This window comes from Lates calcarifer, linkage group LG9 (assembly GCF_001640805.2).
Source record: "Lates calcarifer isolate ASB-BC8 linkage group LG9, TLL_Latcal_v3, whole genome shotgun sequence".
Taxonomy (NCBI): domain Eukaryota; kingdom Metazoa; phylum Chordata; class Actinopteri; family Centropomidae; genus Lates; species Lates calcarifer.
Genome location: NC_066841.1, coordinates 17,273,937 through 17,298,437, shown reverse-complemented (window position 1 = coordinate 17,298,437; position 24,501 = coordinate 17,273,937). Strand labels below are relative to the sequence as shown.

Genomic DNA, 24,501 nt, shown 5'->3' with positions numbered 1-24,501 from the left:
CCAGTCACTTCACATTGGCCTGTTATTTAAGCAGAAATTCCTCTACACCTCGTAACTTATTGGAATAGATTTTCATATAAGTCATATTCAAAAGCAGAACAAAAGGAGTGCTCCATTTGTTTTTCATTTCTTAAAGCAATAATAAATGTCACATGAAGCTCGCACACAAGGAAAATGAGCAGTCATACTTTCATGCAGATTAATCACCCAGTACACTGAGCCAGGACATACCATCAGCACATAGTGTTGTTTCAGTGTGCACAGTACTCCTGTTTACACTATAGTGTGTGGTATTTTCATGACATCTACTGGCTAATGATTAATTTGCTGGCTAATGATTTATTATTTCGAGCCTGCAAGTGGTCCAGCCGGTTCTTTGTGTATATGAGAGGGTTCCTGTAGTTTAATACCTGTCAAATCTATGCGCCGCACAATGTGTGCTTCTTTTTACTGTAAGACACAATGCATGCCTCCCTGTCATGTGTCAGTACAGCTGATACAGCTGACATGTGTTACATATTTGACAACTGACATTTTCAAATATGTTGTGTCATTAAAGTGAAAGTCCAGTATATTGAAACCCTGCTGTAAAACCTTCAAAAAGTTACACACTGACACAAGAATTTGTTACAGCATATGTCTTGTCAACCAACCAGATGTTGAGAAATCAACATTTTGGTTGATTCATGGTTTACTGGGATTTGTCCCAGTGTGATTTCGACTGGTAAATTATGTGTTGACATATAAGCCAATATAATGTGAGGAGGATTGTGAGTTTAAGTTTTGACTCAGTGTGGAAGAGCCCTGAGAATGAACTCATTCAACTGTAGTACCATAGGATGTATTGATTTGGTCCAAACGTGTGGAATCATTTAAGCCCTGAAAGATTAGACTTTAAGTGGCCATAATCAATATTTTCATAACAATCACAGACCAGATGATAACGTATTTTGTGAAAGAGGTTGCTTGTAGTGACAAACCTACAGAGGATTATCACCAAACTCAAATGTATGGAGCTTTATAGCTTCTTTCAGCCCATTCTTTTAGTTTTCTGGCTTGTAACTTCACTGCCTTGATTCACTCTCACTGCTCTTCACTCCCCCCATTGTCTGCACATGCACAGCTAAGAGCAGACCTGTAAGAGAGTGAATATTAGACTTCCATTCATCAGGTGGCTAGAAACACTACATCAAATGCATGCTAATGTTCCTCCATGTCTGCTGGATGTAGAACAGGCAAGCTGTTTGTTAACAAGTTCATAAAGTGTTAGTAAGAGGTGATAATGTCAGTTTCCCCAAGTTGCCCCCAAGTGGCTCAAAACTCAAACCACACCCACACAGGAGGAAATTTGAGGCAGCTTGAGACTGAATTTTTGGTGTTGAACTTGATGAATAATAAGCAAGGAATTCCCTCTAATTTTTAACATAATAATATTTAATGTTACAGATTAGAAATCAAATTTTGAGGGCATTTAATACTGAAAGTCCAGTGTGTTTAATACATGTATATTTAATTGTTTGCTGGGAGCAACTTAGTCTTGCTACAGTGAGGCTGTAAGAGTAAGAAATACACTTTTTAAGTATGACAAATGGCCCTGGCCAGCAGCTACAGGACTGACTTAACTGCATGGCACGAAAGCACTGCTGTGGATCGCCTGTTCAACCCGCGTGCATCATGATTTTCTCTCTTTTTCCACTGAATCCTAAGTCCCGGCAGCCCAGCTCCTACAGTTGCCAAGTTTCTTCATTAAACAAAGGGACAGTGCTCTATCATTAAGAGCTTGACCTTATTTGAAGAACATGCAACAGGATCTTTTATTTCAACCCTGTTTTCTTTTGTATCTTCAATTTCCTGTGGTGTGAGTTCTAACATTGTGTGCTGTTTTCCAGCAGCATTTTGCACAACATGCTGGAAAAAAACACTTTAATTGATTTACAGAAACCAGATGTGAGCGAATATCAGCCCACACTAGAAAAAGTCCACTGTTTTTGCTGCAATTGTTACAGCTCAGTGTTGCAGGGGTGTTTTTCCTTGCTGCCTTGGCAAAGGAATTAAGTGTAATCTGAGTCAATATTTATGCATTAATCACCCTGCTGGAATTCTGGGGCTGCACATAGCCCTACAAAACTCTGCTCTCACTATGAACCTATGAATGTCCGTGTTGCTGCAGGCTGGAGTCATGTTTCCTAAGATCCCTGCATGAGTTGACATGAAATGGCACGCTCCTTCTAAAATGCAATGCAGAAATAAAAAAAATAAAAAAAAAATGTAAAAAAATAAAAATGGACCCGATAACTTTAACAGCAGGGTAGGAAGAGAGGAAAAAAACGTCTGGCAACAGTCGATATTAAAAACATGCAGAGGGAGACAAGCTCGGGGCCTTCCAGAGTCAGGAAAAAGACTTCGGAGAGCTGCAGACAGGAGATGGGTATGGCATTTGTATTTTCCCCCAGCCCATTGATTTGTATATGAAAACATAGCGCTTTTATTCTCCCCCCTTCTGGGCTCTGCTTCTGAGTGATCAGCTGATGAAGAGACTAGCAGCTCGCCGCTATGCTGGCTTGCTAATTCTCTCCCCCACAGCTGCAGCCGATCCTGATAGCCAGCCTGCAGATTGCAGTCAGGTAAATACCCTTCTCCATGTCTTTCTTCTCAGGCTCAGGATTCAGCCAGGCTACATCGCATGGGAAGAGAGGAAGAGATGGATAAAATGTGTGTGTGTGTGTGTGTGTGTGTGTGTTGAATGTGTATGTGTGTGTATATGTGTATGTGTGCGCGCGCGCGCCAGGGAAAGAGAGCGAGTGTCTCTGAGTTTATTCGTGTCTGTCTGTGTATGTCTGTGCGCGCGTGTATGCGTGTGTGTGTGTATGTGTGTGTGCGCGCGAGTGAGAGCAGGGGGTGGGGGGGGTGGGGGGGGGTGTAGGTGTGTGTTGTAACAGATGAGAGGGAATCTTTGCCAGATTAGTCAGGGAAGAGGCAGGCTTGTTAGGAGATAGCACAGGCATGGAGCATCACATGCACACACTGACACCCTTCCACTCACACATGCACAGTCAATCAGGCAGCTCTCAGCTGTGTTATACATCTTTGAGGATTACCCCTCTATCCCTCCAGTATTCCGCTGGAACGATTGCAGCCCCTTAGAGAGAGTAGCGGGGCTTTCAAAGCCTACATTTGAGCCGAGCGATGATGAGCAGGATTTCTATTGTTGCCTCTCAAGTGTTGTTGTGTCCTCTAACTCAGTTCCCTGCTATGTCTTGTGGTTGGGAAGTGCAGGCATGCATTTTGATTCTCACTATTTCACGTTTGCCATTATTAGTCCTATTTCTCTGGGCTTGACAGTTGTTATTATTGCATGCTGCTGTTACTGTTCCTCTGACCAGTGTGTGCAAAATGTACTATTTCAGGATGCTTTCATGTCTGTCCTTGAGAAATACATTTTCTCAAGTGCATGCTGTATTATATGATGTGAATGCTGCTCTGTGTACTGTATGAGTGTGTATATGATTGATGCATCAGTATTCTGTTCGGATTGGACAGGATGCCTTCTCTATTTCCTCCCCTCTTGTCTTCAGCCGAGTTGCTGCTGCCGTTGCCGCCGCCGCCGCCGCTGCTGCTGCTGCTGCTAGAGCTTCTCTTGCTGCATGCATACTCATGTTTCTGGCCTCTAATTGCCTTTGTGGAAAATACTGTGGTTGCTGCAGATATTGGAAAGGGAGCAATGAAATGGTTGAAGATAACACAGGATGCAGCAGGCACCCTTGTTGAAAACCACACACCTAAAATCACGTTTCCCCCTTCTCATTTTTGTGCATGAAGGCAAGTGCAAAGCAGGAAAATATGGATTAATATTTATTGCGTTATTAGTATTTTTAGACTCTGTGCTTTGATAGAACATGGCTTCTTCAAATTTATTCACATCCATTGTGCATTTTAAAAAATCTGCCTCCCCTCGATAATCATCTGACATCAAAGCCTCCAGATAAAATAATCTGTCCTAAATTTGCAGAGACAGCGCAGCAGTTGGGTCGCTCCAGTCCATGCAAATTCAGATGCTATTGTAATAAATAAATAAACCCTCTTTCATTTGAATACAGAACCATACTCTATAATTCTGAACACTTAAACTCCAGCCAGTAGTGATAATTAGAGGGAGATTGTGAGTGCTTTAATTTGAGGGTTTTAGACTTTAGACTCTATAGCTTGCTGTCTGAAAGTGCCTCAGGTTTCTGTCTTTGAAAACATATACTGTGTGTAGGAGTTTCTGGGAACTGTCACATGAAAGACAAAGGAAGAGTTCAAATTAATGGAAATCAGTCACAGCTTTTCTTCTCTCCTCCCATTCCTCAATTGTTATTGTCCTTGTGATGCTGAGCTGAACAGCAAAGGGAGAATGTTACAGACTTTGTCTCTACAATATGTACAGTACATGTTTTTACCATTCAGTGTTTCACCCACCTTACTCTACCCTTATAAGTTTGTTTGAGTTTGTTAGATGTCCCCACCCATCGCTCCCTCTTCCTGCAGCCTGAGGCAGGAGAGAACGGCTCCCTGGAGGACATGGAAGAGGACATCAGTCTGAAGAAGCGTAAAGGCGATCACCATGGAGAGAAAGTGCTGCAGGCCGGGCAGGAAACTGGCGAAAAGGTCAAAAGGAAGCGAGGGCGCCCACCAGCTGAGAAACTGCCTCCAAATCCACCTGAACTCACCAGGACACTGAACACACTGGTCGATATGGTTATCAACTACAAGGACGGGTGAGGGTGCTGGATAATTTGTTCACTGTGCTGTGGCACTGTGATGCAATAATGATATTGTTGGTCTGAGCGTATGAACTAGCTCAGGAAGAAACAGTTTTGCTATTGCAGAAATCTTTAAAATGTCATGTTTACAGAATCCCTGAGCCCTTGTTACTCATAATTTGGTAGTCACAAGTTAATGATCCCATTATTTGAAGACATCAAACTACTTCTTATAAACATGAATTCATTATTTCATTATCACAAAATACTGAAGGAAAAAAATACTTTCCTTCAGTATTTTTTTCTGTGAGGCTGTAGCTTATTTATACACAGTGATACTTTGAGCTAAATGCTAACCTCTGTATGCTATCATGTTTACATTGGGGGTTCTGGGTTCACCTGGGTTCACCTTTCTGTGTGGAGTTTGCATGTTCTCCCTGTGCCTGTGTGGGTTCCTGTGTGGATAATCCAGCTTCCTCCCACAGACCAAAGACATGCACGTTAGGTTAATTGGTGACTCTAAATTGCCCATAGGTGTGAATGTAAGTGTGAATGCTTGTTTGTCTATATATGGCTTTGTGATGGACTGGCGATCTGTACAGAGTGTACCCTGCCTCTCGCCCAATGACAACTGGGATAGGCTCCAGCCCCCCGCGACCCTTAAAGGATAAGTGGTGTAGATAATGAATGAATGAATCTTAGATTAGCATATTAGCATGCTAGCATTTGCTAATTAAGTAATGCTAATTAACTAAGTGTAGGCAGACATTTGTAGTAACAGTGTGGCTATCTCCTACCAGTACAGTAACCATGCGCTTTTGGGAGTGTGTCTATGTGTGTGTTTCTGAACTCAGAACTCACATGAAACAGCTCTTTCAGTTATGTTCCTCCAGACTCTTGTTTTTCCTCTTGTCTCTACATTTATGAAGTAACGTTACATTCATAAAACTGCAGGATATGTATATATTTTTTGTTCCAATTGAAGTTGAAACTTTTTCAAGTTGCGCCTCGTCTCTAAAATTTGCTTTGCATTGTGTCTGAACACATACATGTTTTCCTGTTGTTGTCCATACTCTAGGTAAGTATATAGGCTCACTGGTTTAGTAGACAAAGCAAATAAAGTCTCTTCAAAACAAAGGAGGCATTTCATAACATCAAAATGAATTGCCTAAATAATAACAAATTTCTAGCTGTTACATCTTTCAGGTTTTGCAGTGACTGTGTAAGCATCATCTCACCACTGGACTGAGCCGAAAGTTCTGTCAGAATACGCAGCATCTACGTAGCAATAAAGTCGGGATTGTGCCGACTTTCTTATCTAGAGATAAGATTTATTTAGCCACTGATTGCAAAGAAACAGTGATGTGATTTAATCATTATCTGGGAGCAACAGCCTTGAAAAGGGAAAACGAGCAGCACAAAATTGGAAATAGTTATCTGAAGATAATCAAATAAGTCATGACCGAAGCCTAAAAGACATTAGGAGCAACAACCATTCTATCATGATAAAATTACCTGATCTATCACATTGTGCTTCCAGGTTGGGACGACAGATCAGTAAAGGCTTTGTGCAGCTTCCCTCTAAGAAGGAGGTACCTGAGTACTACGAGCTGATCCGAAAGCCTGTGGACTTCAGAAGGATCAGGGTATGTGTCACATCCTCAGCTGTCATTGTTATCTCATCCTCTGAGATAAAATCAAATAAAGGGAGATGAAACTCCAACAGATACATAATACATCAAAAGACACAAAGTGTCTGTATTGAATATTTAAACACTTCTTTTAGTAAATAGTAATTGAAGAGGTATAACTTGTGTTTATAGGTACAGTGTGATGCCAAATAGATAATGTACGTGAGAAATGTGTATAAGTTTGAGAAAAGCTTGAAAGTAATAATTGTTACTGAGACTCTGATGTATTTTTCATGTATTGGAAAACAATCTTTGAATCATTCACTTTGAATTATTCCCAAATTTAAAGACAAATTTTGTTTTCAGCTCTAGGTGTTACGTAAAGATAAGAAACAAGACTAAGAGGACTAAGGTCTGAGAGGCTGTACTCAGGCACAACACTGCTGATGTCAGAATGCTCACAATGACAGTTTATAATGTATAATGTTTACCAGCATCGTGTTAGTTTAGTGTTACCATACGTAGCTCTAGATTCAGTAGAGCTGAGGCTGAATTTAAACTTTTGACCTGATGATAGTTCTAGATAAAAGTTAAGGGTGATTACCAGTGATTACATGTCATCCTGGGAACATGGATGCATGTGCCACATTTTATAGCAACCCACCCAATAGTTCAAGTGTATGACACACACAAACCAAAAAAAGGTATCATACAACAGCTAATCAGCCAACTCATTTTACTGATACCACCAGTGGGCTCAATTCCAAAAATCATAAAACTTAACATGAATGCCAAGCTATACCAAGTAAAGAGGAATAAAATAGACCTACTTGGTAGCTTTATTTTGTAGCTACCTGCTGTATTTTTTTACTAGCTAGGTATTCACCTCAAAATAATTGACATAACACATTAAACATCCTGCTTGAAGCAACAAAATCTAGCTTTGCTGAGCAACAGTAGTCTCTGCAGCCACGATTGATAATGAATTCTGCTGGGCTTTGACTTTGAGCAGTTAAGTAGTTTTCATGTTCAGAAAACAAAGCCTTTCATTTGCATGGCAGGAGCTCCGACTGCCTAGTCCCACTCACTGAACTGAAACATGGCTGAATGGTGTATATTTCTCATGATTCCCGGCTTCCAAAGCTGGAAATGCTGTTTCCTCAGTGGATATCAGAGATGAATGCTGGGTTTTAATGACCTCTAAGTCTTTCTAAATGACATTACTCTTAAACTTGCTGGGCAGTTTATAAGCCACTGCCTATCACTCAGTTTGCAGGAGATTGTACTGGCTCACCAAAATTACAGGCGCTTGGGGGACAGGGGGGATTGACAGAGGCACCATTCTCCCTACTACAAGTTGGTGTACCACTGATGTCAGCAAGCTTTGTTAGCTACAGAAAACTTGAAAAGTTGGAATTCAGTAGAACATCAGAGGTTTTAAGGAATACTGTAGCTCTCCATAAGATCAAAATCATCTACTCACTCTCATATTACTCAAAACCAGTGAAATATGTATGTCCTCATAAGACTGAGGTGGTTTCCTATCCAAAAAAAGTTACATGAAATTATGCCCGTTGAGTTTTAAAAAGTTACAGAAATTACATCCAATTTCAATGGTTCCCCTTCAGGAGATCTGATCTGAAATCAGATCACACATGGTCGTTAGTGAGCGTTAGAGGTGCTTCTATAGGTAGATTTTTTTTACCTTCAGACAGAGCCAGGCCATGTGTTCCCCCTGCTTCCTCTCTTTATGCTAAGCTAAGCTAACCAGCTGCTAGCTCTAGCTTCATATGCATAAATCTTCTCCCAGGCTCAAGAAAAGAAGAAAAGAAAAAGTATTTCCTAAAATATCCTTGAAGATGGGACACTCAGTTATTGTGAGTTGTGTGTGGAAACCTTGCCTAGTTCTGTACTTTGGGGGATTTGGGATTATCATATTTTTTTTTATTATTTTATAAGAATACCCTGCCATATTAAATTGTTTCATAATAATTTTACTGCAGTGGTTTGATACTGACCCTCTGCTTCACAGGAACGTGTGCGTAATCATAAGTACAGAAGTGTGGGGGATTTGGAAAAGGACATTTTCCTCCTGTGTCACAATGCTCAGACTTATAACCTGGAGGGATCTCAGGTGAACCCAGAGGAATTCTTTCACTTGAAAGCAACAAAATCATTTTTTCACACTCTCCATTTTATTATTGTTGTGATAAATGGGTTCTGATCCAGATGTGGCTCTGACTATCTGTGTGTGTGTGTGTGTCTATGTTGACCACTGCAGATCTATGAGGATTCAATTGTCATTAAGTCTGTTTTTGAGAGTGCGAGACAGAGAATTGTCACAGACGAGGAGCAGAAAGAGACGGTCAGCACCAGTCACAGTGATAATGGCAGCAGAGCTGAAGACCAGTTTGTTCCATCAGCAGGTGAGAGATCAGACACAAGCGTCAGGAAGGTGGTGTTTTAAGTGACTAAATGAAAATAAAAAGACAAAATCTTTCAAATTACCTTTTGCTGGTTGTTCTTACGTTCATCAACCTGACTTTAGTTAGCGGAGCATTTGAAAATGACAGTGGTTTTACATTAGAATAATCCAGTTTCCTCTTTTTATAACCAGTGATACCATTACCCGACCAGCTAAAGAAGGGGGCTAAGGAGGAGAGAAGCAGAAATACCATGGCCAAGAGGCTCCACAGTGATTTAGACAGTGATGAAGATCTAAAGGATAACACCACAAAAGATGAAGGTTGAACTGAAAGGAACTCCAATCCTTTTTTGTATTCTTGTTCATGTATTTTCACTGCCACATCCCTTTTCATTGGTTTCTTCACTGAAAATAAAACGGGAAGGGCCACTCAAAGAGAGGAACTCATGGAATAACGCTTTTTCATTTAGATGACTCATGCCACTCAAACATGTCTTGCTGCACATAGTGCTGTTTGTTTAATTTAGCTGGTCTTTTACAATAATTATAATTTCCATTTTATCTGCCTTAGTCCCTGTGATTGCTTCTGCAGATATTATGTAAAAAACCAGTTTCACTGACTGTTTTTAATCAGTATATTTGATTGTATGAAATGCCTTCATATGTCTTGGAGCATGATTTGTATATCTCTCCTGAAGCCGGCTCCTCCAGAGCAGCACCTGCTGATGATGTTGATGTGTTCAGGGTTAAAGAATCGAAGCACAGGGGAAGATCTTTTTAAAGAAAATGAGATGAAATGAACACTTCAAGTGTGTTGAAAATCTCTGAATGTGATTTTAGAGATTATACATCTTTGATTTAAAAAAAAAACAAAAAACAAAACGTGGAGTCAAAGAGACTTAATAAATACTAGTACTGATAGTATACCTTTTGTCTGCTTCTGATACTTGATGGAATATGTTTGGGTCTAATCAAGGGTACTCAAGTTGAACATTTGTATCCCTTGTGCTACAGTATATTCACATATTGTACAGTCTGTGTGAAAAGTAAGTAAAAACTTAATTGCTTTTCATTTACTCCCCTAGTTATTGGGGAGGGTGAAAAACATCATTGTTAAGACAATCCCTGGAAACATGTATCACTTAAACACTTGCGAAATAAATTTTACCAAAAAGTCCCTCTGGTTGGTGATTACTATTAATGTGAGTAGTGGCTGTTGATGTAGCACTTGTCACACCGTTATAAACCAGGAGTTACTGTCAGAGTCAGTATTATTCCCTTTTGAGCATAAATACTGTATGTGTTATGTACTTTCAACAGCAGGCCAATAGGTGGCGCAAGAGAGCTGTTTAGTTATCTCTAAAATTCTGGTTGTTTTAAACACATGCTTAAGCAACAGTGTCACCTTTCATTAATGTTAGCGGTATTTCTTTTCTTCATTCTCCATATATTTAATGCAGCAATTTATAAGATCATTACATGTTTTGAGCACAATCTGGAGATAAAAGATCACATCAAAACCTGGGCTTGTATCTACTTGTATTGACATCTAACACATATTCTTAAGAATGCTTCTAAATACTAACTTAATAAAAGAAATTGTTATCGTTGAAATTGTTAGTTGCTGAGTGTGAGCAATAGGAGAAATTTATCAAGTAAATTTCTACTTCAAAACAAAGCAATCTAATATATGTATAGTGTATAGACATGTAAATAGTTATGAAATAATAGGGATTGGCTGAAATGGACACAAAATTTTGCTGCAAGATATTCTGTTCTTGGTAGAGGTTGTCACGTCATTAGGAGGATTTAGTAGCACACTGTCATGTGCAGACAATTAAGATACTTAGAAAGAGGTTCTAAATAAAATCATTACCAGATTAATTCAAGTTTTTTGTCTGCATTCCAGATAAATAGAAAACTATTCAACTATTTAAATACAAAAAAATCACTCTATTCTTAGTAATACTGCATCGGGTAGTGTATTCCTGAGTCAAAAGAAACTTGATAAATAGTTTTTACAAGTTAGTGAGAAGGAGTAAAAGTGAAGAGAATGAGTAAGTGATTTTTACTTCAAAATGCAAAAAGTAAACATTTGGACTTAAATGAAAGATAAATAAAGGCTCAGGGCTGTAAAAAACTGTTATCACAAATTAAACACAAAGTGCAAGTGATGTAACAACAGAGATACAAAGACACAATACCAGCTTTGTAGTTTTTAATCACCACTACTGTGCGACCATTGTATATATGCGTGCAGCTCACATTGTCTGTTGTGTGCGTTTTCTGGAGCAGTTTAATGTGAAACAAACATGTTGTATATACAGGTCCATGAAAGGCATGAGCCCTGGCTGCTAAAAGCCTTGCCATGTGTATTCTTGCACCCGCTACGTAATTGATGTTCAAATTGTGATGATCATCTCTCCCATACACGTCAATCATATCCTCCATATAGCTTTTTACGTCATATGTTACAGGAGCACCATCTGTGGCAAAGTCACAGCCAGTCTGTGCCCACCCAGTCACATCAGTTAGAGAGTCTAAATGACATCAATCAAATCAGAAGTGATGAAAGAGACATATGGGTAACATGGATGTCTTCATTGACTGACACGTTAAAGCTGGTCTGTAAGTGCATATGTTTTACTATTTTACTTGTAAGCCTATTTTCTGAGAGTAATTAAGTCAGTACCTAAAATAAATGGATGTAGTAAATACTGGTACCAACAGTATCTGTTTTTACAGAGAAATGTACAGGTTACTTTTTAATCAGATCTGTTATTTGTCAGGCCGAGACTAAAAGGCAGGACTCAGACGCAGAGATGACGTAAATAAAACAGACTTTATTTACAACTAAGGTTCTCTCACTGAGTGACAAAGAAACAGAGGCTATAAAATTATCCTAGGGCAGAATAAGAAAACAAAAACAAAAAGTCACTCTCAAGAGGAGGAAAAAACAAATGAACGGAGGCTAATAAAGTTAGAACAAATCAAAATCACTCACAGAGGAGGCAAACAAAAGGCTATGAAAAGATTTAACAAAAAAACACTCCAACAGGAGGAAAACCAGAAAAGCTCTAAATAAAACTCTCTCCTATAAAACGGAGGACCTAAGATAGCTACGAACATAAACGAGTAAAACAAAATCGCTCCTAAAGGAGGAAAACAAACAACTAGGAAAGTACTCTAAGGCTAAGGTGAGAAACTAAGATATCAAAATTTACAAACAAAAAAAATCACTCTTACAGAGAAACAATGGCTTACTGGAGGCAACACTGTGGCTGTGGATACAAGGCTAGGAGTGGTGAACGGACAAAGACACTCTGGCAAAAGACAAAGGAGACACAGACTATTTAAACACGCAGAGGTAATGGGAAACAGGTGGAGACAATGAGTAATCAGGACACACAGGTGACACATGAGGAAGGGCAAGTGCTCTGAAACGAGAGGAGAGTGAATCCTTCAAAATAAAACAGGAAATGACAAGACCAAAATCCCAAGACAAGACAAACCTCACCGCCGTGTGACATTATTCACAACAAATAGTGCCTACTGGTAGTAATATTACTTACAGTGCAAGTCCATTTTCGTGTAAATGACAAGTTCTGGTGTGAACACTGACAGCTTTGAAGGAATAATCACTTTGGGAAATACCCTTAGTTATTTTCTTCCTTGAAAGTCAGGTACTGTTGCTGTTTGTAGAGTATGGGACAAGAGATGGGAGATGATTAGCTTAGTTTAGTATAAAGACCGGAGGCAGAGAACAGTGGCTACCTCCCTAATGTATCTGCCAGCACCTTTAAAGTTCATTTACTTACACTACAATGCATCCTGTTCGTTTAACCCACACTCAACCCAAACACAAAAACAAGACCTCTGGTTTTAGGGCAGTTACACGATGGAACTATTTCTTCCCTTTATGCATTGACTAAAACTGAAATAAAACTGACAGCATTCTTCCCATTTAAAGCTCTCCAAGAAAGCCAGTATGCACATTTTCTAAATGTTAACCTGTTCTTTTAAAGCTATATTAAGTATTTATGACCACTAGGAGGCAAACATGCTTAAAAACAAACTTATATTCAAAACATTTCAGGCCTGGTTTGGTCAGCAAACTCCAGAGAAAAATATTTAAATCTCTTTTGCTTGCTAGATGTTTAGGTCACTTCACCTATCACGTTTATTTTAGGAGAAAGCAGCTTCTCACAGTTTTATATAAGGGAGACAGTCACTGGGATTTAACTATATGGGCTGGAAGAGAAAAAAAGCTGATGGTGAGAGGTGCAGACTGAGCTGATTCTCTACGGGATTCTCAGCTTATGCAAACCTTTCACATTTCAGGGTTATTTCAGTCAGTGTTAACATCAAAATTATCACTTCAAACTGCTGTTGTGACTGGGTTTTAAAAATGTTCTCAGTCAATTGCATATTGGTATTCAGAGACAACAGTGGAGGATTTCTGTGAGTGGCTAGTGATAGTGTCCTTGAATTACAATTCAGTGTCATGCCATCTCTAGTACATAAATTCGTTATGAATATGACTGAATATATCATATAAAGTCAAGTGGACAGTGGTATACAGCGATCAGCTTGACTTTAGTCTTATGCAGATGAAGTGCAAAAGGTCTGTTTACAACAACAGAGAGAGGAGTCTGTTTAAATCAGTGGAATCAAGCATTCTCATTGTAGCCTCTCCCTAACTTCTTCACACAGAAGAAAAGCACACATGAAACTATGATGAGAGATGCCACCTCCTCTACACACACTTTCCTCTCACTCATACACTCAAGCTTTTGAGATAGAAGCTTTGTGATAGGAAAAACATATTTTTTTTTATGTGGTCTCTCTGGCAGTGACTTTTAAGTGGGACTGCTTAAAGGTTAAGATATGAACAAGATTTAAAAAAAAAAAAAAAAAAAAAACAACCTGGATTTGTTAATGATAGAAAAGAGAAATGGCAGTAAGAAACAATGTTACAATGTTGTTTACTTGTATTTGAATTTATTTATGTATTGTCATAAATTCTTCAGGCTGTGTTACATTAAGTACACACAATGTGATATATTTTTTTGCTATTCTGATTTTTAACTGTCTGTTGTGTAAAATTCACTGAACCTCCTGCTGTCCTTCTGAAGTTTACTGATGCAGGAAATTCTATTACATAGGCACAAAAACACCCAATGCAGTGTTTTGGTGTTTTAGTTACCAGCCCATAGACTTTAGGAACAAGGACGAAGTGACAACAGAGATTTCACAGATGAAATTCTGACAACACAGCTCATTATTGCAATGCTGTCTGACAGCTGACTCACAAGTCTGGAGGTCAAAGAATCCTTGAGTGTGCCACCAGTGAGGTTCCGCCTGCTTACAACACTGCAAGAATGGCAGTAGATTTTCGTAGCATACTAAAACGAATGGAACCCATCAGCTGCCTCAGAGACAAGACTTAAATGATGGCTGGCTATGTTTTGAAGAATGTTTTGCAATAAAGTGCAAGAATGGGTAGAGGAGTTGGCTAGAGTATGCAATATGTATAAGTTTCAGTCTTGTTATGACATCATTTGTACCCAGATGCAGAGCCAAAACAACTATATTGCCTGTATTCAAAAATATTTTACATCTTCTGCAAGTAACCACAGTTGCTACAGAAACTCAAAACTAATGCAATGAAAAAAAGGTTTATGTTAAGAGCCGTATATCACTGGAGAGTCTGCCATACTTTATATCTCAGAAATCAGTGAAAATGTTTTTCAAAGCAACTCAAAAGGTTATTCTTGATGGCCAACCTGCAAGATGGACATGCATAATAAGTTTCTTCCTTTCTTTGAAGTATGCTTTGAAGAAGTTCTGTAAAACTGAGGTTTATTTTTGACCATACTAATGGCTAGTCATTCAGCCCACCACTTTGGTTCAGACTGAAATTGTTCCACAAATATGGCCTGATAAGTTTAGTGATCTGCTTTTCCTTTTCCCTGTGAGGTGATATCTCAACAATTATTGGATGGATTGCCATGAAATTAATGTAGTGACACTAACAGGTGAATGTTGTTATTCTTCATGTGAAATAGCTGAACTAGATCCAATGTCACATTTTTTTTGTTCCCAGAGGATGAATCCTACCAATTTTGGTAATACCATGATGTTCCCATTAGTGCCACTATAAGGTTTGATTGTGATTTGTGATTAATGTGGTGATCCACTGAGTGAGACTGGTTCTGCAGGTGTATAGTCATAACTTAAAGCACTGGACAAACTTAAATTTTGACCAGGACTTTGAAAAAAACAGTCTCCAGTCTCGGCTTGTGTTAACTGCTCATTAACAAATGTTAGTATGCTAACACTAAAATAAGATAGTGACCATGCAAAACATTGTACCTGCTAAGAAGTAGCATGTTGAATTGTCTTTGTGAGTATGTTAACATTTAGCTTAAGGCACCACTGTGCCTAGTGCCTCAGAGAGCCACACTTAGCAGTCCTTGTCTTGTTTTATTGAAGAGTGGTTGTTGCCAAGGTAACGAGGATTACCCAAACACACAATTAACAGTCTTTGTTTTCCTCAGTGATAATATTTTTTTTATGTGTATTACCATTGTTCCCTGTATATCTACATTCAAATCCCATACCAATCACCAGAAAGCTCATTAGAATATTACTCATCAACATGTTCCCTATCTAGTATATATCTAGTGTCTACCATCTTGTTCTGTCAAAGTGTATTTTCTGTAGTTCCCCAGGTGTAATAAGATAATGAAAACTAAATAAATGAATTTACAGTATTGAGATATGCTGCTTAACATTTAATGAAGTGCAGAGTGTCAGAAGTAAAAACCTCCTCACAGATGTTTAGAGATTAACAATGTCCTCAGTGTGGAGCAGCTAAAAGGCATGGGCTCTTACAGTAAATAGCTCTGGGAAACACAGTGGCACGTATGTCTTATTGATGGAAATCTCATAAAATGACACGTAAACCTAATGGAAGAGCACAGATAGAGATATTGCTGAAGGTAGACACACTAATGGCTTTTGGAGATTAGTGGGTCCAGAAGGTGACTTTAATCTGTTGAGAAGACAATCCATTTTCTGTTTCCCCACAGGGCACAGATTTAATAGATAGTGTGGTCCACATTTATTATGGCCTTCACTAATCACCTCTAATATCAGTTGATCACATTTGATCTTATTGCTCTGTAACTATCAACAACTATCAACTCTACTGTTTTCCTTTGATTTTACACTTTTGCCAGACAAATTGGGTCATTTTGACATTTACATTTATTTTGCCTTTTTCAAGTCGTCCCTCCTCGAGAATGACTGCCAGGCATTTTTGAAAGACCTACACAAAGTTGGTCACATACAGTATGTTTCTCTTTCATATGAGGCTCAACTATTGCTACACCGAGTTTCTAAGTCACTAATCCAGACTGTCAGAGTGGAGATGGTTGGTTTATTCATAACGTTAAAACACATCAGCTGTCTTCTGTCACAGCAAACACAACAGAATGTCTGACAGAACTACTGTATCAAAGAGAGAGAACAGCGTTACTGGATACAGCAGCTTGAAGAATAATGACCTGAATTAATTCTGTCAGTGTTGCTGTTCTCTGCTTCACTACATACAGTGTACCTTGATCTTAGAGACAGCTTGACTCTGTTTTGTGTTTTGGCAATAGTAAATTCACTTTTATTTGTTTAATTTACCCAATAAGTCCTCCTACCTGAATGACTATGTATGTCAATCGTTCCTATGAGGAATGTGTCCTTACAGTAATAAACATGCAGTTAAATTTGTGGAACACTCTTTCAAATGGGAAACAAACAGTGGGCTCCTGTGTCAAAGGAGACTTTAAAGTCATCGTCCTCTTCGTCACCTGACTTCCTCCTTTGCTCCTGTCATAAATACTATGGCTGCTAGAAATGACCTAACATGACCTATGGGCAAAAGAAAGCAGAGTGAGTAATATAGCAGAGGGAGACAAAGATGTGCTTTTCCAGTCCTGTCAGGGGAGGTTTCTCAGTAGCAGATTCACAGGAGCATTAGAAGAGGTCTCTACCTCACAGAAGCTGAAAGTTTCATGAAAGTTTAAACGTACAAACTTCATGTCTGGGATGAGAAAATGAATGGAAGAGAAAATCTCAGTTTAAGAGCTTTTCAAGAACTGGATGCCACATCAGAGCAGTTTGATCTGTGTAATAGAAGTGACCATTACTTTGTCTACACTGGATTCAGTAACAATCTCCCAAACGCAAGTTGTGTCTTTATTCTTTTGATCCCACTTGAATGTATCATCCAAGTGTTTTGATCATCTGGCTTAAGATTCCCATCTGTTTCTGCTAATTAAACAGGGACAGCTAATTAAAAAGTGCTTTGATGATATTAACAATTACATTTCTTAAAGGTTCTTCAGTTTAATGAAGACAAATAACAGACTGTTACATTTGCCAAACACATGCAACCAGTAATATCTAGGAAAATCTGAAAAGCATGCAAGTAATTAGCTGGATTAGCTGCCATTTTTGATTCAAGGCTGAAGTCAAGGTGTGAATTTTACATAGAATAGTCCATATAAGATGTCTTGTTTTCAGTAACATGTCTATATTAACAATTAACATCTGACATCTTCCATTGACTGTTTCAGTACTGAAAGCAGGGGGAACTTTTTAAGTTCTTCTTACCCTGACTTTAACTGAGCTGCCGCTTGTGCTTAAGTTCATACACAGTTATAATAACTGTCCTGTCAATAGCTTTTGGTCCAAAAATAGGGAGGTTTGAATGTTACGGTAACATCACAAGTTCACCACAGTTTTTAATGTGCAGTTTTGTTGGATATTATGAGAATGATTTTTGCATATAAAATCTTTAGTGGTACACCATTTAAATTGCATTTTAAGATTAATAATAGTTTTTGTGATGCAGTAATGCAGAGTTAGCTGAGTAAGAACTCATTATGGTCCAAAGCCAATATAATTCAGATCACTGGTTTCTAGAGAAATGTCATCTGGAAGTGTTAAAGATTTTCTTTAAAATCAAGTACCCTCCATTGCCAGCAGAAGTAATGCAATGGTTATTCATCCTCCTCCACTGATAATGGTCAGCCCTTTAAAGCTATTACTAAAGCTTACAATGAGTCTTTTTTGATGGGGCAGGGTTTTTCAGGTTCATCATGTTGAGGTGCAACAGTATATGTTAAACTGCAGAGACTGTAAAAAAACAAACCCAAGTGAGAAGCTTATAATGACCCATAGTTATATTTTGTTAGTGACTCTAGAAGCTGCAGTGATTATGACGGGAACAGAAAGGAGGAAGTTTATTGATGTAGCATTTGGAGTGATACACATCAGGAGGAGGAGGTTGGGGTGGATGAATGGATTAACGTAACAAAGGACTTTCACACAGGATTTCACACGCTGTTTGTTTTCTGTTTGAAACCAGTAGTCATTGTTGTTTGTTTTATTTATGAACGTCCCACAATCTTAACTGCAACCTTAACGAAATGTGATCTATTGATTCTGTGAACTACCATTTTCTCTCGCAAAACCTTCAGTTATTCTCTGCAGCCTCACTACTGCAGTTTTAGCATAATAATAACTAATAATAACATTCTTTTTGGAACCACTCATTTTATTTTTTATCAGCACACCGTCTGAAAACCATTATTTCTATTCCGCAAAACAAGCAGCAAATAACAGTGGGGGCACAATATGTTCGAGATATATATACTGTATATATATATATATATAACATCTATCTGTGTGCATGAATACAGGTCTTAAAAGCTACAATGTGATTACATTCATTTACCTTCAGAATTTCATCTTCTGAGGAACCTTTTTCATATGTTGACGTATCCTTCCTGTGGTGAACCAAAAATAAATACACCACCAACATCATCAAAATAGATCAAGTATGCACTGTAAACACTACGTACACTACTCCTTCAATCCCTGAGACTGGCTATTTCCAGAGTGCTTTCATAACTGCTGCGTATGTAGAACTTGACAATATGTGCTACTGTTTAACAAGATGTTTGGAGAAACAGCATGAAGAATTTTCATTAATAAACTGTAATCCAAGAAAACATGCATAAGTACCACTGCAGCATACAAAACAGACACTACCAATTACATGACTCATTTCATTACTATTACACACTCCAGAACATAATACTTGATAAGCAACAGTTTGTTAGGGAGAGTAAACATTAGATTATATCATTATCATTATGATTTCTCAAGTTAAGATCTTAAAGATGCCCTGCAGAGTTTTCTTGTAAACAAGCCAAAGTCATTTATTTAGTGCTTATATCCTTAAGGTTGAACAAATTTGTTGAATGAATTTCTTTTCTCACATGAAACACAAAACTGATTTCTTAGATATTAGAAATCACAAATTGTTTACATTAATGTATGTACTTTTTCTGCTACATTTCTTGGTGCAGTACTGCCACCAACTGCCAATCAGCAGAATTGCATGAAAACATGTATATATTCAATGTATATTGTAATATGTGCAGCAGGGCTCCATAGCACTGCTAGTGGTCAAAAACTCCACAGGGCACCTTTAAGACTGTGGCACAAACACATAGCGTACTGAAGATTTCCAAATATTGACCACAAAAAAAGACTTGACAAATATTTCAGTAATAAAAGTACAAAATAATAATTGTACAAAATAATCACAAAAATATTATACAAACAGTATGGATCCCAAGAATATCTAACAAATTCAATTCTTTATGATCATAATGAATATCAAATATATACACTCTTTACTATACATGTTAATGTTATCCTGCTCCAGTATTAGCAACAGCACTGTTCAATAACACATCACATACTGAGGTAACTTCAAATATACTGTAACTGCATGTGGAAATAAGGGCGCAGACCTTTAGTTTCCAGAAAATAACTTAAACTTTTTACATAAATATTTTACATTCTTTGCAAAGCTATTATCTTTGTGCACTAGTAAAATAACACTATCATTATGTAACAACACACGGCCTGCTCACAGCTGTGATAGCTACTCCAAACTCAAGTTCTTCCACTACAGCAGAACATACTGTATACTCGACATATATTGCAGGTGTTTTCTTGAGACTTGAAGGTTTTCTGACATTTATTTAAACAGTCAAGTACTGTCATGTTCAAATGGTTCAGAAAAAAAAGATTGTGCCTTGTGTAAGGCAAAAGTGGCTATTATGCATTATATATTAATAAGCTTTGTCCCCTGCATGTCACAGCCTAGTGCCAACTGCCTTGGGACGCTACAACGTGCACTTTGACTGGAGCAGCTTGGCTGGCACAATTCTCATTACGTTGCCTTAGACTTCATTCTTGAAATGCCTCCTATTCTAATCTTGATGTCTTCAATTGCCAAAAGATGCCTGGAGAGGCTCTCATTCTCCCTGAAGCATTTAAAACTTTTAGCAGTAAGGGTAACGTTCAGTGTATCTCTGAATAAAAGCCTGATCGAGCTGCACCTCTGTGCCATTCATTGAAGCACAGAGCAGACATCACAGATATTATAGCACCTGCAATAGAGTTACCACAGTTGAATAGGGTTACAGAGGGTGAACCACAAAACACAATAGAAGCAACAAAAACTACATTGTTATCCAACTAATTTCATTTCATTGTGATTTTAAAAATGGACATTCAGATAATACTTCCTCGCCTGAAGGCCCTGAAAACTGTTTTTCTCACTCAGCTTGTTAGTCTGAGAGATCAGGTGCTACACTCAGTTTTCTGCCACGGCTAGAATTTGTTTTTGTATTTTGTGCCTTATCTGTGCTTTTTTTTTCTCTGGTTTAAAGAGGATGATACCACAGATACCACAGTGCCCATCCACTAGTTAGGATTTAGCAACACTTGTATCAGAATCAGACTTTTTGGGGACTTTCTTTCACTCTCTATTCATACTATTCATACAGTTCTTTGCTACATACACCATGAGTAAACATTCATAAAGTATATTCAAAATGATTCACGATGACACATGCAGAGCTTGCAAGTACATTCACTTGGAGTAAATACACATGACATTTAATCATGTATTTCTGAGGCCTCTTTTCCCATTGTTTTTCAAATCCGATAAACAATTCTCCAGAAACCTCTTAAAGTGTCTCTGTGCTGCACAGTGTCAGTCTCTCTAAATCTGGGACACCTTTTCCAGATCTTCCATGATCAGGTCCTGTTCTTTGATGTCACCTCTACTAGCCAAACACCCCCCATCCTGACACGAGCACTTCCCATTCCCCACTAGCACTGATCTGCTGATTTCGGCAGGCTGGACCGGGAGCACAGCATTCCCCCTGATCCGATGGGAGAAGGTCCTCTGAGCGATGTCGACGGAGCACAGCTGGAATTTGAAAGCCGCCTGAAAGCCTCGGCGAAAGTTCTCATTGAAGAACCCGTAAATGATGGGGTTGACACTGCTGTTGAAGAAGGCCAACCAGTGAGCTAAGGGATAAACATAGATATTAATGACACGGTACTGGTGCTCTGTCAGGCTAGCATAGTCACTCAGCATCATCAGTGTCCACAGGGGCAGCCAGGAGAGGATGAAGAGCAGAGCCACGATCAGCAGCATCATTATCACCCTCTTCTTTTTCCTTGAAATCATTTGACGACCTTCCATGCTCAATTTGTTGTTGCCACTGCCTCCTGCAGACACAATTCCACTGCCCCTCATCGGAGGAATAGTGGTCTTGAAGAGGGTGACGCCGATGCGTGCGTACATGATGACTATGAGGCTGAGAGGAGCGAGGTAGATGTTAGCAAAGAGGACGGTGGTGTAGACTTTGCGCATCTCCTGATTGGGCCAGTTTTCCCTGCACCAGTAGAAGGGGCGGGTGTCGTTGTTGCGGCTGAGGACTATCCTCACCCTCTGCTCCTTTGTGACCTGGAGCATGACCCCCGAGGGACACATGATGGACACGGCCAGGACCCATATGATGACGATAATAAGCTTCGAGGTGGCGATGGTCAGCTTTTGCTTGAAAGGGTAGACAATGCAGCGGAACCTGACATAAAGGGGATTGAAGGTCATAAAGGGAAAGAAGTCTCTTAGGATAAGGTACACACCCACACAAGCACATAATAACCAGTAACACAATTACATCCCTCACCTGTCAACAGCTATTGCCACTAGAGTGAACACAGATGCTGACACAGATATCCCTTGAACCATCCCACTTAGCTTACACACAATGCTGCCAAATGGCCACCCTGCAGAAAGGAGGAAAACTGTTAGAATCATTTGAGTGTAAGAACACAAAGACAAGCAGACTGCATGAATTATTTAAGCGTTAAAATGAATCCTAATGGGTAGAACGTGTTTAACCATTTCTAAATCAAAGCTAATACAGAGGCCAGAAGAATATGAATTACGAAGTGATGAGAGAAGTTCTTATTTCTCCATGTTATTAAAGAGAGAACTACAGTCCAGACAAAAACTTTATATCCTGACCTGTTATGATGTTGTCCACCAGAGTGGTCGGCATGCAAAAGATGCCAACTAGCAGGTCGCTGATGGCGAGGTTGAGGATGAACAGGTTAGTGACTGTGCGCATGTTCTTGCTGCGCAGCACAATGAAACACACCACCCCGTTTCCCACCATGCACACCACAAAGATGAGCAGGTAGGAGACGGTGAAGACCGCGACCACGGACGGCTTGTGGAGGTAGAAGTCCACATAGGTGATGTCCTGGTTGGTCAAAGGATTTTCCTGCAAGCTTGAGGAATTGGAAGGGTTCGGGCTCTCCCAGGTGGTGTTGAGAGATAGATTCTGGGTCATGGTGATATCTGGCTGTAAGAGAGGCAGAGAAATAGAAACAGACAGATGTATAACATGAGGATAACCTCGAATGTGCTCTGGGTTAAATATCAAATATCTTCCCTTAACAAAATCAACCAATTATAAACCAGAGCACCATCATACACATCCACACAGTGGGAGAGCAATGCTGAAGACAAGAAGACGAATCAATTGGTAATTACATAAAACAACCTCTCCAAGAAATCAATAGTTCAATTGTTGTGTCTTTTGATGATTGTAGGTGTTGATTCAGTCAAGTGCATGCTCTGCACACCCTGTAAAAACAACATAATGAATAAGATTACTATTGACTTTTTCACTCTTTTTGACCATTATGTGATTGGTCATTTTTCACACATCTGGATAGATTTTGGGAACTTCCTTGCTAGAATTTTTCTACAAGGGTTATGCCCTTGCCCTCTGCAGAAAAACTGTATTGTAATAAGTAATTACATATGAGATTAAGCACACTTAATTATATTTTAAGGTTGTATTATTGTAATAGATTTGGAAAACCTATAAAAATAAAAAGTAAAATTATCATAAAAAATGTTGCAGCGTACTTATTGTCTACACTTCCTGAATTTCAGATGGATTGTGCCACTGTTACAGTTCGCCTCAGAGTCACTCTGAAACCTTCGCGTTTCTCGGTCTTCAAAGAGAGAATCTGAGTAAAGGAGAATATTTGATTGTAGCTGCACTGCTAGTTACAGTTTCTTCCTCAGTCACAGTCATCATGCAGCTCATTATACTGTAGCATGCTTTAAACAGCGACAGCATAACATAATCAAATACCTGGAATTCAAACCCTCTGAGATCAGATTTTGTTTGTCTTTTAATCAGCAGGGGTTTGGATGAAGTGAGATTGTTTGCCTTGAAACTATACAACTCTTTGTTCTCTTGTTCTTGTTATAATTACATGGATTACACGAGTAGACATTTGAGCTCATTTTCCAAAATGCTATAAATGTATCTGGGACCAAAAATAAACCACCGTAAATCCATAGTTAAACTGAGCTTCAACTGAAAAAAGTCCTGCCTGGTTAGTATCTTATACTGATCAGTCTTTACAGTGTTTCAATGAAAACTGAAGGACTGACAGTTCTGTTTAACTGATAAAAAAGTCTTTCTTTCTTTTTCATCAGCGGTCAATCATACAGTCTTCACATCTCTGTGTTTTTACCACCAACAAGAGTAAATCATACAGTGCTGTGTGCATCATTTATTAGTAATGAGATGGGAAGTCACAATGTCTTCCAGAGGTTCATTTTCCAAGTTCAAAATTCTAAAGTTTCTCAAATAATTCCACTCTACACACTCGTTTTCCTTACCTTACAGGAAACTGAGTATCTGAGTTGTCCTCCTCTCTTCTTTACAGGATATATATCCGTTTCACAGAAATTCCTCACATTCAGAGCAAAAAGCTGCACGCTCTCATCCCTGCGCAATGTGCCTGCCACGCAGAGACTGCTGTAGTGCTTATAGATGACAGAGGGGAGATGAGAGTCACTGGGGAGGGATGTACTGGGCGGTGCAGGTGTGGGGAGCAATGCATGTCTGGAGGCGGTGTGTGAATTGAATATAATTCATACAGCTGTCACACTATGTATTGAGCATATGCCAGTGGGGGGCAAAGGCTGGGGCGTCTGAACAGACTCAGACACCTGTTATCTTTGGCATCACTCAGGCAAATGGGCATTGAGGGATGTCATTGCTCATCTTGGATCAACTCTCCAGTTATTAAGTGTCGGTCCTCCTCCTCAGTTCTCACCCCTGCACTGATCAGATTACACGTATGTGAAGTCTCACCTTTTTCTACTCACCCCTCATACCTTCACTAACGGAGAAACTGTGAAGCTTAAGTGGTTCACAGAAGTCTCTGCAAC

The 24,501-nt window shown here is 39.1% G+C and overlaps 2 protein-coding genes across 4 annotated transcripts; one reads left to right on the top strand and one right to left on the bottom strand.

The window, feature by feature from the left end:
* Positions 1 to 2,262: 2,262 nt before the first annotated feature.
* LOC108883078 (probable global transcription activator SNF2L2) lies at positions 2,263 to 9,975 on the top strand. Of its 3 annotated transcripts, none has more exons than XM_051073001.1 (6): positions 2,263 to 2,624; positions 4,528 to 4,757; positions 6,283 to 6,388; positions 8,406 to 8,507; positions 8,655 to 8,799; positions 8,991 to 9,975. In XM_051073001.1, the coding sequence occupies exons 1-6, from the start codon at positions 2,529 to 2,531 to the stop codon at positions 9,122 to 9,124; spliced, it is 813 nt and encodes a 270-aa protein (XP_050928958.1). In that variant the 5' UTR covers positions 2,263 to 2,528; the 3' UTR covers positions 9,125 to 9,975. The 3 variants fall into 3 exon arrangements, with proteins under 3 accessions (XP_050928958.1, XP_050928959.1, XP_018531657.1); XM_051073002.1 differs by having other exon boundaries at positions 2,270 to 2,428; XM_018676141.2 differs by lacking the exon at positions 2,263 to 2,624 and adding an exon at positions 2,945 to 3,819.
* A 10,882-nt stretch (positions 9,976 to 20,857) lies between these two features.
* LOC108887530 (neuropeptide FF receptor 2-like) lies at positions 20,858 to 22,594 on the bottom strand. The gene is made up of 3 exons (XM_051073000.1): positions 22,267 to 22,594; positions 21,926 to 22,025; positions 20,858 to 21,820 (listed from the first exon to the last, which is right to left on the bottom strand). Exons 1-3 carry the CDS (start codon positions 22,592 to 22,594, stop codon positions 20,947 to 20,949), a joined length of 1,302 nt encoding a protein of 433 aa, XP_050928957.1. The 3' UTR covers positions 20,858 to 20,946.
* Between the last annotated feature and the right edge of the window lie 1,907 nt (positions 22,595 to 24,501).